Raw genomic sequence first — 16,364 nt, forward strand, 5'->3', positions numbered from 1 at the left:
GTCCATAAGCAGGTTAAGTTCGAAGATGGGCAATATCGGACTATATCTTGATATAGCCCCCATATAGACCGATCCACCGATTTAGGGTCTTAGGGGCACTAAAGCCACATTTATTATCCGATTTTGATGAAATTTTGGGACAGTGAGTTGTGTTAAGCCTTTCGACATCCTTCGTCAATTTGGCTCAAATCGGTCCAGATTTGGATATAGCTGCCATATAGAGCGATCCTCCGATTTAGGGTCTTAGGCCCATAAAAGCCACATTTATTATCCGATTTTGCTGAAATTTGTGACAGTGAATTGTGTTAGGTCCTTTGACATCCTTCGTCAATTTGGTCCAGATCGGTCCAGATTTGGATATAGCTGCCATATAGACCGATCCTCCTATTTAGGGTTTTGGGCTCATACGTCACGCCCCTCGACATAATCCTGCAATATGGCACAGATCGGTTAAGATTTGGATATAGCTGCCATATAGACCGATATATCTATTTAAAGTTTTGGGCCCATAAAAGGTACATTTATTGTCCGATGTCGCTAAAATTCAGGACAGTCAGTTAGGTTAAGCCCTTCGACTTCCTTCTGCAATATGGCCCGTATCAGTAAAGATTTGAATATAGCTGCCATATAGACCGATCTCTCGATATAAGGTTTTGGGCCCATAAAAGGCGCATTTATTGTCCGATTTCGCCGAAATTTGAGACAGTGAGTTGAGTAAGGCCCTTCGACATTTTTGTACAACTTGACCCAAATCGGTCCAGATTTGGATATAGCTGCCATGTAGACCGATATCTCGGTTTAAAGTCTTGGCCCCATAAATGGCGCATTTATAATCCGATTTCACTGAAATTTGACAAAGAGCGTTATGTTAGGCTTTTTGAAATCCGTATCGTATGTAGCTCTGATCAGTTTATTTTTAGATAAAGCTACTTAAAAGACCAATATTTTGTTTTACACAATTGGACAATGACTTGTACTTATAAGTATTTGGTCCAAATCGGAATATATTTTGATATAGCTGCTATGGAACAAAAGTTATACAACTTTCATCGAATTTTGATGAAAGGTGCTTTACGTATATTCCCGAGGTGGTGGGTATCTAAAGTTCGGCCCGGCCGAACTTAACGCCTTTTTACTTGTTTAAATTTTTTTAAACAGTTTAATTTAGTTATTTTTCAGATTCGACAAATTTCTTGTATTCCATGGTGGCCAAGAAGTATCACCTACAATAATACGAGGGACTGACTTTCCAAAGCATTCCTGTAAAATAGAGTGACATTTTTATATATTTTCATCATCATTATCAACGTTATTCCATTTAGTTGTAGAAAGAAGGAATCTGAGCTTAGTATATTTAGCTTTAGCGAAGCAATATTCTTTTCTAGGGGAGGGACATTTAGGAGGAATTTGTTGTGGGAAAGAACAATTAATGTTTAGGGTAGGATGGAAACGATACTCCGGATAAGTGACTGGATTGGAAGATGGTAAAGAAATGTGGAATGTATGGTTGTCGAATATTAGATCGAGTTATTTATCAAGTATTTTATATATATTATTGATCTGAAAGAGTCTGAAGTCGAATAAAGAAAGAAGGAAATCTTTAGAAATACCACTAGTAACAACTGATATTAAACTATTAGAATATGACGAGCGTATCCAAGAAAAAGACAGTATATTAAAATCGCCTAAGACAATCATAGTGCCAGTTGAAGAGGATTTTTGAGAAGCAAATGTAATAGCATCAACGTGTTTCGAGTAAGACTCAATGTCGGATGAAGATGGGATGTACGAACAAGAGAAAAAATGATACTTTCTTCAAAAGGATTCTAAGAACCACAATTTGAATATCAGATACGCATTTGATCGGAAGTTTATTTGGCTGTTATTGCAGTCAGCACACCGCCGCCAGTTTTTTAGAACTGTTGTCCCGACCACATCTGTCAATTCAATACTAACAAAAGATCCTCATATTGTAAACCTTATTATGAAGCCATGTTCCAGTAAAAGTAAATCATAGTCTAAGCTATCTGAGAAAAGAGTGGATAACTTGGTATTCATGACTCTAATGTTTTGATATACTATGGCAATGTTATTATCGAACAAGTAAAAGCGTGCTAAGTTCGGCCGTGCCGAATCTTAAATACCCTCCGCCATGGATCGCATTTGTCCAGTACTTTTCCCGGCATCTCTTTTTAGGCAAAAAAGGATATAAGAAAAGATTTGATCAGCTATTAGAGCGATATCAAGATATGGTCTGGTTCGCACCACAATTAAATCATATGTTGGAGACGTGTGTAAAATGTCAGCCAATTCGAATAAAAATTGCGCCCTTTGGGGGCTCAAGAAATAAAATAGAGAGATCGATTTATATGGGAGCTGTATCGGGCTATAGACCGATTCAGACCATAATAAACACGTATGTTGATGGTCATGAGAGGATCCGTCGATCAAAATTTCAGCCAAATCGTATAGGAACTGCGCCCTCTATATGCTCAAGAAGTCAAGTCCCTGGATCTGTTTATATGGCAGCTATATCAGGTTATGATCCGATTTGAACCATACTCCGCACAGTTGTTGGTTATCATAACAAAACACGTCGCTCAAGATTTCATTCCAATCGGATAAGGATTGCGCACTCTAGAGGCTCAAGAAGTCAAGACCCAAGATCGGTTTAGATGGCAGCTATATCAGGTTATGGTCCGATTTGAACCATACTTGGCACAGTTGTCGGATATTATGACAAAACAGTTGTGCAAAATTTCATTCCAATCGGATAAGAATTGCCCACTCTAGAGACTCAAGAAGTCAAGACCCAAGATCGGTTTAGATGGCAGCGATATCAAAATATGGACCGATGTGGCCCATTTACAATACCAACCGACCTACACTAATAGAATGACGACATTAGTATACCCCCCATCCTATGGTGGAGGGTATAAAAATGAGAAAATTTGAGCAACAGGATAATTGTGATCTCAAAACCCGCCAAACGATTATATACATCAATCATGGGAATATGGGTCTAGAATAAAAGACATAAAGACATGAGATTAGAGCCCGAATTTGATATGCACATTATGGACAAAATGCCTAAGAGCTCGTCTCACCACCACACAGTTTTTGTTTACCATTCCGGACCCTCTCCCTTACCCAAATATTAAATAATTCCATATCTCGGAGATATGGCTATATCAAAACGTGGATCGATTTGACCCATTTACAATCTCAACCGTCCTACACTAACAAAAAGTATTTGTGCAAATTTTCAAGCGCCTAGCTTTACTCCTTCGAAAGTTAGCGTGCTTTCGACAGACAGACGGGCGGACGGACATGGCTAGTTCGACATAAAATGTCATGACGATCAAGAATATATATACTTTATGGGGTCTTAGACGCATATTTCGAGGTGTTACAAACAGAATGACGAAACTAGTATACCCCCATCCTTTGGTGGAGGGTATAAAAATAAGGCACAGCGAAGCGGGCGGGAAAATTATATTCTTGAACGTCTTGACAATTTAGGCCGATCTTGCGATGTCCATGCCTCGCTTTATGCGTTTGTCGATTGACGTATGCTTCAAGTCCTGTTATCCACCTGATCCATTCATTCATATAAGTTCAGGTAATTTCTGTACCCCATGGTGTTGGGAATTCTAGTCGAACAAAGCCCGTTACTAAGTGGCTTACATTAGCTTGAAAAGTCAATATTTTGAGATATTTGCAATATTTTGTATTTTCCCGCACATACTTAAACAATTTAACCTTTGTAAAGTGTGTATCGAAACGCCCAGATTATTTGTGAGCCGTCGCTCACTTTTCACTTCAAAACACCGATTTGTCTATGCGTTCATTTGTATCCGAGTTTGACATACAAACGAACTCACGCACACAGCTATAGAATCATTCACCAACCGAATTATACCAAACATAAATGCTTTTCAGAAGATGGATATCGAAACTTATAAGATAAATGACTATTTAATTTATTATTGATAAAAAAAAGTCTATGGAAAATGTTGGGATAGCCAGCTTCTAAAGGAAGGAAACCTTATGTCGGCTCAATGGATTTCTACTTTTTCTTCTCAATTCAATTCAACTAATTTATCTTAACTACAACAATAACAAAGGATGTCTCAGCAACTGAATCATCCAGCAGCCGGCTGAAGAAAACCTAATGGTTTGAAGAAGAGGAAAACTGGTATATGAGAATTGATGCCGCTGTATGTATGCGTATGGATGAGTGTTTGTATGGGTACATGTTTGAACAATTTTAAATTGATTGATTTCCTTTTTGTTGCTGGTACTGGTGCCAGTGCTGCCATTGCTACACGCAAAAAATTAAAAGTTTAAGACTTTTTTTACGAGAAACAAAGTACTTTTATAACGAAGTTTTCTTTTACTGTGACCATGTAACGTTTCGTTTCAACATACCAAACGTTAGCCATAAACGCAGCATTATTGAATGTAACTAACTTTGTTTATTGCAACCCTATTGCAACTTCTTTTATGAAAAAGGGCCTTTCTTTGGCTGTGAAAGCCAAAACTTTCTAACGACAAAAGCCGCAGACAATTATTCGTTAACCGGACCAAAAATTTTTCTTTTGTGTCTCTCCTACTAGAGAGAGAGAGAGGTGAGTATTTAAGCGTATTTACCAGTAAAGAGAAAATTATCAGGTCAACATGGAGGGCTTTTTTATAATTGAGCATCATAACCAGTGTTGCCGTTTTTGGTAGGTTCCTACCATAGTTGGTAGGTTTTTATTTTCTTGGTATGTTGGTAGCCTGACCTCAATTTTTTGGTAGGTTTTTCCATGAAATATATACAAATAAATTACTGAAAAAAATCGTAGATGATAACTCAAAATTCCTTTCTTTGTAATCGTTAAGAGTGCAAAACAAAACCATGGATGTCGAGGGGCCAAATACTGTTACAAGGGGTCTAACTGCTTCAAATTTCTGTAAAAACAGAAATAATATTGACTTAACTGAGTTCTAATATTGACTTAACTGGTACAAATATTAAGGATTTCTTCAAATTTCTTATCGGGAGATCGGTATAAAGAGTACTTTATCAAGATATAGGCCATCTTTGAACATATGGCTATAGAGTGATTTCGACAAAAAGACGGACGGACATGTCTAGATCCTACATGAATAACGGCTATCTAGTACTTTCTAGCGTTGACAAAATATCTAACTCTTGGGTGGTGGGTAAAACAACATATGCCATTTTTGGCTTGTTAAACATTTGGTAGGTTTTGGTCGGGTTCGGTAGGATTTTTCTTAATATTTGGTAGGAAATAATTTTCTTGAGTGGCAACACTGATAACAACTTAGAAATGAATCCAAATATACTTTGGAAGAGTTTGAATTGCCAAATTAGATCTGCTTATATGATTTAGATTTATGAGATAGAATTATGTTACAACATTAACTTGAACTAGGCATTCTTTTCAATTTCAAGTAAAAATGTGTTAAGTTCGTCCTTTCCGGGTTTTGGATACCCACCATTATGGCTATATTAATCATCCTATTTTATTATCACTCCACTACCATATCCATAGTTATATCTAAATAGGGGCTGGTCTGGATCATATTTTATTCAGGTTCCGAGAACTTCTATACAAGTCACACTTTAAGTGAAATCAAGCAAAAACTCGCATTTTATGGAATTAAAACCCTAAATTTGAAAATCGGTCTATATTTCAGCTATATCTATATAGTTTGTTCTGCACCATATTTCAGTCAGATGTCGGGAGCCTTAAAATAACTCACTATTTAAAATTTCAGCGAAATCGGGTTATAAATAAAACATTTATGGGCTTCCATCCCTAAATTAGAGATTGGTCTGTATGATAGCTATATCTATATATCGTCCGATCTAAACCATATTTGTATCAGATGTCGGGTGGCTTAAAATTTCATTTTCAGCGAAATCGGATAATGAATAAAGCTTTTATGGGCTTAAGACCCTTAATCGGCAGATCGATCTATATAGCAACTATATCAAAATATATCAAAATATAGTGCGATCTGAACCATATTTGGGTCAGATATCGGGAGGTTTAAAACAACTCATTGTTTCAAATTTCAGCGAAATCGGGGGATAAATGCAGCTTTCATAGCCTTCAGACCCCTAATCGGCAGATCGGCATATATGGCAGCTATATCTAAATATTGTCGGATCCGAATCATAGCAGAGTCGGATGTCGGGAGGTTTAATAAAATGTACTGTTTCAAATTTCAGTGAAATCGGGTAATAAATGAAGCTTTCATAGGCTTCATACCCTTTATTGGCAGATCAGTCTATAAGGCAGCTATATATAAATATAGCCTAATCTGAACCATATTTGAATCGGATGTCGGGAGGCTTTCAAAAACTCACTGTTTTAAATTTTATGGGTTTCAGACCCTAAGTCGACAGATCGGCCTATATGGCAGCTATATCAAAATCGGATCCGATTTGAGCGTGCGTACAGCAAAAAGACGTATCTGCGCCAAATTTCAGCTCAATATCTCAATTTTTTAAGACTGTAGAGTGATTACAACAGACGTACGGACAGGTACACGGACATCGTGAAATTGCCCTAGAATTTTGCGACGATCTAAAATGTACATATATATAGGAGGCAACCGTAGCGCAGAGGTCAGCATGTCCGCCAATGACGCTAAACGAACGATGGGTTCGAATCCTGGCGAAACCATCAGAAAAAATTTTCAGCGGTGGTTTCCCCTCCTAATGCTGGCAATATGTGTGAGGTACTGTGCCATGTAAAACTTCTCTCCAAAGAGATGTCGCACTGCTGCACGCCGTTCGGACTCGGCTATAATCATCATTGAGCTTAAACTTGAATCGGACTGTACTCATTGATATGTGAGAAGTTTGTCCCTGTTCCTTAATGGAATGTTATGGAATATAATTTGTAGGGTCGGAAATGGATATTGCGATGTGTTGCAAAAGGAATGACTTAATGAATGTTCTTCCTATCCTACGTAGAAAAAAAGTTGAAACCCCAAAAAAGATTTTATATATCATGAAGGAAAGTGGAAAAAACTTTACATTTCTCACAAATTCTTGCAAGAATTTTTGGCAAACAAAAAACGTAGTATTATCATAAACAAAATACAAAATTTTTCAGAAAATAAGTTTACTTGGCGAAAATTTCTTTTATGTGAAACAATTTTTTTTTGCGTGTACTGATGATGATGATTCTGCTGTAGTTGTCGTTGGCTGCGGATAAAAGGAGCACCACCACTTGCCAGGATTTTAATACAATGTGATGGATGGCACAAAGGAAACGACCGAATATTTGCCCTTAACGAATTATTTGATTAAATTAAATTGATATTGAATCATTGTCCTCTCGCAACTCCCGACATTCCATAAAGCGCGGGCAGTGCGTTCTCCATTTGTTTTGTGCCTGTCTATTTGTCTATGTGTGTATGCCGAATTTATATTTATTTCCTGAAAATTCATTAAATTGAAAAAGTGCTGTATTTGAAATAAATTTATTATTTGGTGTTTTATTTATTTTTATTCTATTTTTTGTTCTCTGGCCACCCATACTTCTGACCGAAGAGAGTATTTGTGGCAAGCTATCTGTGGCAATAAAAAAGCTCCCTGCTGTCAATAGATGTTAGTATTTATGGCAGTTGGCAGTTTTTTTTTCGGTAACATTTATGATAAATGCATGCTTTGCCCGTAATAATAATGGTACTTTTAAGATCTTTTTGTGTTTGCTCTTTTTGTAGCATATTGTGTAAATGTAGTCGTAGTTAATTGTAGTGCATGCATTTGCCATTTTAAAATTTATTGCTTAATGCTCTGGTAAATTGCTAACCAAATGTGTGTAGTTTCAAATGACTTATTTTTTAGACAGGCCCATAACACAATATTTTACATCATGTTCACATATAACTCATGCTCTTCTGTTTCTCTCTTTCTCACTCCCTCTACTGTGGACTGTGAATTTTCACATGAATCGTGCTGATGACTGCAATAAAACAAAATGCAAAAAATTACCAACATCGCTAAAAATCAAATGGTCCATTGGAAATACTCTATCACTGTGATGACAACTGTTAATAATCGCCTCAATATTGAATGTGCCGGCTCCGCGCTGCTATCACCATGCCCCATCTGTCGCCCGCGTCATCGCCATCGCCATCACCATCATCAATGTCATCATAATCTTGATGCACATTATCATGATTGCGGAATATCAAAAACACCATCACGGCCGTAATGGTCGTTGCAACGATTTGTGGTACAACTTGGTAATGGTGTGGGATGATGTTGTGCGACAAAAACGCAAAACACAACCACGGCACCAATGCAATTTTGTCCAAAACGTCGCACTTGTCGTCGATGTCGTTACTGCCGGCAACAATTTTGCCTTCGACACAATCGTCCTGCGTTAATGCATTTATATTAAAAAACTGCATTATAACATTAACACACACACTCGCACCCACACATAACTCTCTCTCTCTACGTTGGCCTTATGCGTATGTGAATTGGTGGGAATTCTGCATTTGTTTTATAAATCGTTTGCTGTGGGTGTGGTTATCGCTTTGCATTTATACAAATGCACTTACACTCGCACTTACACTCACACTCTCGACAATGATATCAAATGAAAAAATGACAAATTACTTGGAACAACCGGCCGGAATTCAAATTTTCGCCATGGGAAATGCTTGAAATTGCATAAATTTTAACGCAAACTCTTGCTCATTGGCATCGATACAATGATGAATGCACGCTTGCATGCACACATGCCTTCCTGTCCGATGAATATGCAAATACAACAATAACACTAAAAAATGACTGCAACAACATAATAATAATGACAACACTTCACTCTTATTTATGGTATTTTTGTTTAAACAACCCAAATACCTGTACCATCGGCCGCCGACCAACGGGCAATGTGAACGATGATATCCACTTCGGTTGTTGTATTCGGGCCGCGTGTTTTTCCTGTTTCTTATTTTATGCCAACGGCTGGCACACACACACGCATCGCACCTTACATGTACCCATGTGCACACCCCGATATACTTCCTGTTGACTCGCCGGTGCTGGTCTATCGGTCCCCACTTCATTCTTAAATAATTGAATGTGAATTTTTACTCAATATTTGTGCGGATACTCATTTTTGGGTCGTGGCATACTGCGAATGCTTTGAATGTGGTTGTGTGCGTTTATGCCCTATTGGGTGGCTTGCATGTTGGCATTGATGCGTTTTGTTGCCACCATTGTCGCTCACCTTTCTTCGTGGTTTTTTCTTTTTTATTTATGTCCGTTCACCATGCCCAACCAAATGATTGCGCTTTTTTGACGCCATTTCACAATGCGTTTGTGTGTGCGTGACGCCTTCCATCGCTTTTTAAAATGGCCAAACTGAATTCCAAAACCCACTGTGGATTCCTGCTTCGATTACTTTACGACGTTTATTTTTGTTTTGTTTCTCGCAATAAAATACAATTTTGTGGAACTCTCCTTCGATGCCTTCCTTCCCTACACTGACGATGGGTTTCTAAAACTAACAATGCACAAATCAATACCAATGCCGGTTACTGCCACTGTCATCTGCAATTACTACCTATTCAATATTTGTACATCGTGCCATTTTCTGCGTGGTATGGATGTGTGTGTTCGCGTATATGTGTGCTTGTTACGATTTGCACGGTTGATTTTCACAAATACAGCTGAGACAGCAAATCAACCGGGAAAAACGGCTACCATAGAGATGTATGCACCCAGTTCGTACAACGACACCGTTACTGGTGAGACCCTGTCGAGCGTTTCCGAGAAAAGCGAATCGTATTCCAATGATGGCAGCCAAGGAGATTACATTGTAAGTACCCCGATCAATTTTAGCTTAACGAAAATTTTAAGAATTAATCCCCATGATTCATGCAATTAAATCAATATGTCTGCCAGAGCTTTATTCTTTAAATGCTGTGTGCCATTGATAAACATTAAATACGGTGAGATGCTAATTTACTCTGGTAGACATTTTCTCTTAACAAAGGTGGGAAAAAATTGTATGTTTTCTTTAGCACTTGCGGTACTGGTATGAAATGGGAATCTTAATGTTAAATTAAAAACGCTTGCGATAAGCGCCCGCGAAATTGACTAAAAATACACCTAACTGGAAATCGGCATAATAAGCAAAAAGCAAATTTGCCCATTAGGATTTCATTCGGAAACAGCGGGGATACTTCTCTCATATTATTGAGTGAAGTATGCGGCTTGCCGCAGAGCGTCACCACTTAGTGGAGAAGTTTATACGGCTGATTACCTACGGTAAATATCTTACAAGTGTCGTTCAGCATCAAAGGTGGACATGCTAATATTTGAGCTATGGTGGTCCCAGTGAAGAAACCTGTTTTATCCAATTTTCCACGACTAGGATCTTACTACACAGGGCTGTTGAGGGGTCTAAACAACGTCAACTTTAAATTAAACGGATACATATGAGACATTTACGAACCCAGGTTGCTAATACGGAGGATAAGTTTATATAAATGGCTACAACCAAATACAGATCGACGTGGATTCTATTCGAATTGGATGCCGACTATAACTAATTATTCAAAATTTCAACACAAACCGATGAAAATAAAGAACAATTTTTTGGCATATTCGGCACTGATAGGAATCTAAGATATCTAACTTTTGCAAATTTTAGCGAAATCATGAAATCGGTATATATGTCCTGATGATGTATAGCCGGTACAATTACAAGTTGTGTCCGATATATCAGCTCCTTGCCTAAGGGAGATATACTCTGCTTCTATCAGCATGTCGTATAGACCTGTGGTATGGAGGGACACAATAGTAATTTTCATTATAAAAGCTGGAAAACCATACCACACAAAGGTGAAACATTTTCGTTTTATTAGTCTGTCGTCCTCTAAACTGAAGACTCCTGATAGAAATATAACTGAAAGCAAAAATACATTCACACTATGGCAGCATTTCTTGACAATGAGGGTGCTTTTAATAATGTTAAACCAACGTCAATCATGGGGGAATTGGAGTTTTTAGACATCAGTACTAGCGTAAGATAGTTAATTTACTTAGGTTATGGCAGGCTTGGAATCTGTGAATATAACAAGTAAGAGCGTGCTAAGTTCGGCCGGGACGAATCTTATGTACCCTCCACCATGGATCACATTTGTCGAGTTCTTTGCGCAATATCTCTATTTAGGTGAACAAATAATAATGAATAAGGACTGTTGTGCTATTCGGACCAGAAATTAATTGAATCTTTCACTCCATTCCGATAAGAATTGCGCCTTGTAGGGGTCAAGAAGCAAAATCGAGAGATAGATTTATATGGGAGCTGTGTCAAGCTATAGATCGATTCAGGCCTTATTGCACACGTATATTGAAGGCCATGGGAGAAGCAGTTGTACAAAATTTGTGCTAAATCGGATGAGAATCGCTCTCTCTAGAGGCTCAAGAAGTCAAGATCCCAGTTCGGTTTATATGACAGGTATATCAGGTTATGTACCAATTTGCGCCATACTCGTCACAGTTGTTGAAAGTCATATCAAAACACCTCAAGCAAAATTTTAGCCAAGTCGGATGATAATTGCGCCCTCTAGCGACTAAAGGAGTTAAGATCCAAGATCGGTTATTTTCGCACCTATACCAGGTTATGGACCGATTTGGACCATACTTCGCACAAATGTTGGAAGTCATACCAAAACACTCTCTGCAAAATTTCAGTCCAATCGGACGAGAATTACGCCCTCTAGAGGCCAAATCGCATGATAACTGCACCCTCTAGCGGCCAAATGAGTTAAGATCCAAGATCGGTTATTTTCGCTCCCTTACCAGGTTATGGACCGATTTGGACCATACTTCGCACAAATGTTGGAAGTAATACCAAACACTACCTGCAAAATTTCAGTCCAATCGGACGAGAATTGCGCCCTCTAGAGGCTTAAGAAATCAAAACCAAAGATCGGTTCATATGGCAGCTATATTAAAACATGAAACGATTTGGCCCATTTACCGACCTACGCCTATAAGAAGTATTTGTGCAAAATTTCAAGCGGCTAGCTTTACTTTTTCAAAATTTAGCGTATTTTCGACTGACAGACGCACGGACGGACATTGCTAATTCGACTTAAAATGTCACGGCGATCAAGAATTTATATATTGGGTTGCCCAAAACGTAATTGCGGATTTTTCATATAGTCGGCGTTGACAATTTTTTTCACAGCTTGTGACTCTGTAATTGCATTCTTTCTTCTGTCAGTTATCAGCTGTTACTTTTAGCTTGCTTTAGAAAAAAAGTGTAAAAAAGTGTAAAAGGCTGTAGTCCACCAGAATTTTCGTCAATCCATATATACTTATATTTTCGTTTAGCTTAACTGCACAGTAAATAATTTATATTACACTGTTGAATTTGGAATCTTAAAGTGCACAGTTGTAAAGCAAAGTTGCTAAGAATATGCGGCCGATATAAACTATGGACCAGTACTCACAAACAGCGAGTAAAATTTAAAGATTTTGGCAATTGAGAATCACAAAGTTCAAATTCGGGACATTTTTTTGGAAATTAAAACAAAATTTATGACTTGTACATGACGCTTGATATACATAAGTTGTTGGAATTGAAATTTCGACTCAGAGTTGGTGTATTGGCCTTTATAAGAACTCTGTTTATTGTATCAAAAAAGAGTATCGAGATATCGAGCTTAAAGTATTTTAACTAGTTTTAAAGTTTTATTCTAAAGAATGCTTATACCTTATAGTAAATACAGTGCTTGATTTATTTCGCAAAACTAACACCACATGGAGGCCAGCATAGCGCAGAGGTAAGCATGTCCGCCTATGACGCTGAACGCCTGGGTTCGAATACTGGCAGGAACATCCGATTATCCCCTCCTAATGCTGGCAACATTTGTGAGATATTTTGCCATGTAAAAACTTCTCCCCAAAGAGGTGTCGCTCTGTCCCACGCCGTTCAGACTCGGCTATAAAAAGGAGGTGCCTTATCATTGAGCTTTTAATTGAATCGGACAGCACTCATTGATTTGTGAGAAGTTTGCCCCAGTTCCTTAATGCAATATTCATAGGCAATTTTGAATTTGCAACATCAAGAAGTCATAACAAAGTATATGATGGCCAAGAGATACGGGATATTTAATGTAATAAAAACTAAGCCGATTGATTTAAGTTTTAGAACATTTGTGCGTATTCGAATTATTTAATTTTTATAAGAAAGCAAAAAAAAATGCTTTCTAGAGAAAATGTCAATCTATGCCAATGCAATATACTATTGTCCCTGCAAAAGTAGCGGCATATACTGATGACATAGCAATTGCGGTTGGGGGAAAGTTTCCCAGCACTCTTAGAGATATACATCAGAAAGCTCTACGTGCGACAGCAAAGTGGGCTACCGAAAGTGGTCTAGGCGTAAATCCGTGTAAGACAGAATTACTTCTCTTCAGCAGGAGAAACAAGTTACAACTGTGGCACCTGTCTCCTTGGGAGGAGAGAATTTCAGTAAATTGGAGGAGAGAATTTCAGTAAAGCGTAAAGTACCTGGGTTTTTTTGCTGAACGGGAAATTGAGCTTCAATTCAAACATTTTGGAAAGCAACTCTTGCCCTCTACACCAGCACGAGAGCCATTAGCAAAAATTGAGAGCTTATAACGTGTGTCATGCATTGGATATATATACTACAGTTGTCAGACCTTTAATGCCATATGGTGTTGTGGTCTGATGGACGGCGCTTCAAAAGTCAACTTACTGTTCAATTCTTTGCCGGACCCAAAAGGATGACTTGTTTGTGCATCACAGCCGCACTGAAGAAGACACCATCTGATGCACTGAATTCACCAAATGCTTCCGAACATATTAGCTAGACAACTTTCTGCAACCACTGCCGTGAGGCTAAGGAAACATCCTCGTTGGTCGTACGGCTTCTATGGACATTGATTGAACCTTGATACAACGCCCGTTATTCCTGATAGTGAGGAACAGCTTGGACAGCTCAGACAGCTTTTTGAAAAAAAAGTGTTGTAGTACTATTCCTGATAGAACCGACTGGAACTAATAATAGAAGTTTGTGGAGGCCACTGTAGCGCAAAGATTAGAATGTCCGCCTTTGACGCTGAACGCATGGGTTCGAATCCTAGCAAGAACATCAGAAAATTTTTCAGCGATAGTTACCCCCTGCCAATGCTGGCGACATTTGTGAGGTACGATGCCATACATAGAAGCTATATAAATACTTCTCCCCAGGAGTTGCTCTGCGGCACGCCGTTCGAACTCGGCTATAAAATGGAGGTCCCTTATCATTGAGCTTAAATTTGAATCGGACAGCTCTCATTACTATGTGAGAAGTTTGCCCCTGTTTCGTAATGAAATTTTCACGCTGAAGAACTGAGACTGGTCTGGGTATGAAGAGGGTATCCTTGCAATCAAAGAAATGGTAGAATGGCTAGGATATATAGCGTAACGACAATTGCCATAGATATTTTCTCAAGCAGACAGGCATTACATTTCTGGGGAACCTAATTCTGAATTCAAAAACCGCTCGCGCCTGCCGCAAATCTCTCAAAGAGATGGCTAAACAGCTCAAAATTGAACTGATTTTCATGCCGGGCCACAGAGATATCCCAGGAAATCGTAGAACATACAAGCTTGCGAGACTAGGAACTACGAATACCTACACATTCTGAGGGGAAGTGGAATCTGTAGGTTTACCTACAGCGTCATATAAACTATTACTTCAGGATCAAGCCCGAAGGGTAACGAAAGACAGATGGTCATAAAGTGGGGGCAGTAAACATTCCAAAATTATGTGGCCCAATGTAGCCAATCTACCACTTTGCTGTCGTTGACTTGAGCAGACGTCACAGTCATAGTGTTCGTCATAACGGATCACTGTCGATAGATTGAAGATTGCCAGTAATGACTTCTTCAGATGATATGAGGACGTCGAGGAAAAAGCGACTATTGAACATCTGCTGTGTGTGTGTGTCCCGCATTGGCAGTCAGAAGGAGTTCCACTTTAGCTCCTCATTTCTTTGAGAACTTGTCTGATTTTGTGGCTGAAAACATTCGCAAGTTGTTGGGCTTTATAAAGCGATCTAATTGGTTCAACGGCAGAAACTAGAAAGTTGCAAACTGAATGTATATACTGCCGCATATCGTTTTGTGCTGGATATAAAAACGTCTGGAGGCTACCGCGGCAGAGTAGTTTGCCGGTTCGCTTACGAAGCGAGGCGCATGGGTTGGAATCCGGGCGAAAACACCAGTGGTGGCTAACCTCTCACCAATGCTGGTGACATTTGTGTTAAATTGCCTATGAAAAAAATATGAATGAAGCCTAAATTCAGCTGAATATTTCAATTTAATCGGATGCAAAGCATGTCCTGTGCATCATAGCCGAACTATCACCAACACCCATCTGATGCCATGGTTTTAGTTTAACACTTAATTTCATTGGTCATCGAGACTTGACAATGTTATTGTGAGACCACTGTCGCATAGTGGGAGAAAATCAAAAAACAAAACAAAAAAAAAGCTAGTAAAAAATATGCCGTGTGAGAACGGGTAGCGATATCTTTTTGAAATGAGTTCGATTTAATATATATTTATTGAATCGAATGAGATTGCAATTGGGCCATACATAGGACCACTTTTTGGCGTAGTTCTGAAAAAAACATTTCTTTTGACATTTTCTTCAGATTAAAGAATGTTTATTTTTAATTCTATAATTCAATTCGGTCCATACTAGTCATTAATTTTTGAAGTTTGAATTTTTTGAATAGAAAACGCAAACTACAAAAGATTGACCCCTACCAAATGTAAGCCATAATTTATTACATCAACCACGATTAGAATAAGGGTATTCCAACTGAAATGTGCATCTCCATCTAGGATGCCCTGACCATGTCAGCGAGTCTGTCTGCATTTAATAATCGCGCTGCGGTTTTATACAAGTAAAACAAATAAGTTCGGGTAGGCCGAATCTTGGTAACACACCACCATGGCACAATGGGCTCAATGACCAGTTTCAGAGGCAGAAAGTCCTTGACCTTGACAATCTTCAAAAAGTAAAAACGATGTAGGCATACGTTTGGAAACCCATAATCAAACTTTCGGACTTAAGTGGTAACACTATGCCTTGAAATCATCTGGTAAAGTTGTCGTTAGATTTTGTCTTAAATAGTTTGATTTTTTAACCCAAATTATGAAAAACAAACATTTGAGCATAAACAAGTAAAAGCGTGCTAAGTTCGGCCGGGCCGAATATTATATATCCTCCACCATGTATCGCATTTGTCGAGTTCTTTTCCCACCATCTCTTCTTAGGCAAAACAAG

General features: G+C 38.5%; 1 protein-coding gene across 3 annotated transcripts in view; it reads left to right on the top strand.

Moving 5' to 3' along the window:
* The window catches only part of LOC106088805 (nephrin), a 645,485-nt gene that overhangs the window by 471,604 nt on the left and 157,517 nt on the right, over window positions 1–16,364 (top strand). For all 3 annotated transcript variants that reach the window (XM_059368456.1, XM_059368454.1, XM_059368455.1), the window contains one exon: window positions 9,715–9,863. In XM_059368456.1, coding sequence (XP_059224439.1) covers window positions 9,715–9,863 — 149 coding nt within the window. The remainder of the gene's footprint in view (window positions 1–9,714; window positions 9,864–16,364) is intronic.

This window comes from Stomoxys calcitrans, chromosome 5 (genome assembly GCF_963082655.1).
Source record: "Stomoxys calcitrans chromosome 5, idStoCalc2.1, whole genome shotgun sequence".
Taxonomy (NCBI): Eukaryota; Metazoa; Arthropoda; class Insecta; order Diptera; family Muscidae; genus Stomoxys; species Stomoxys calcitrans.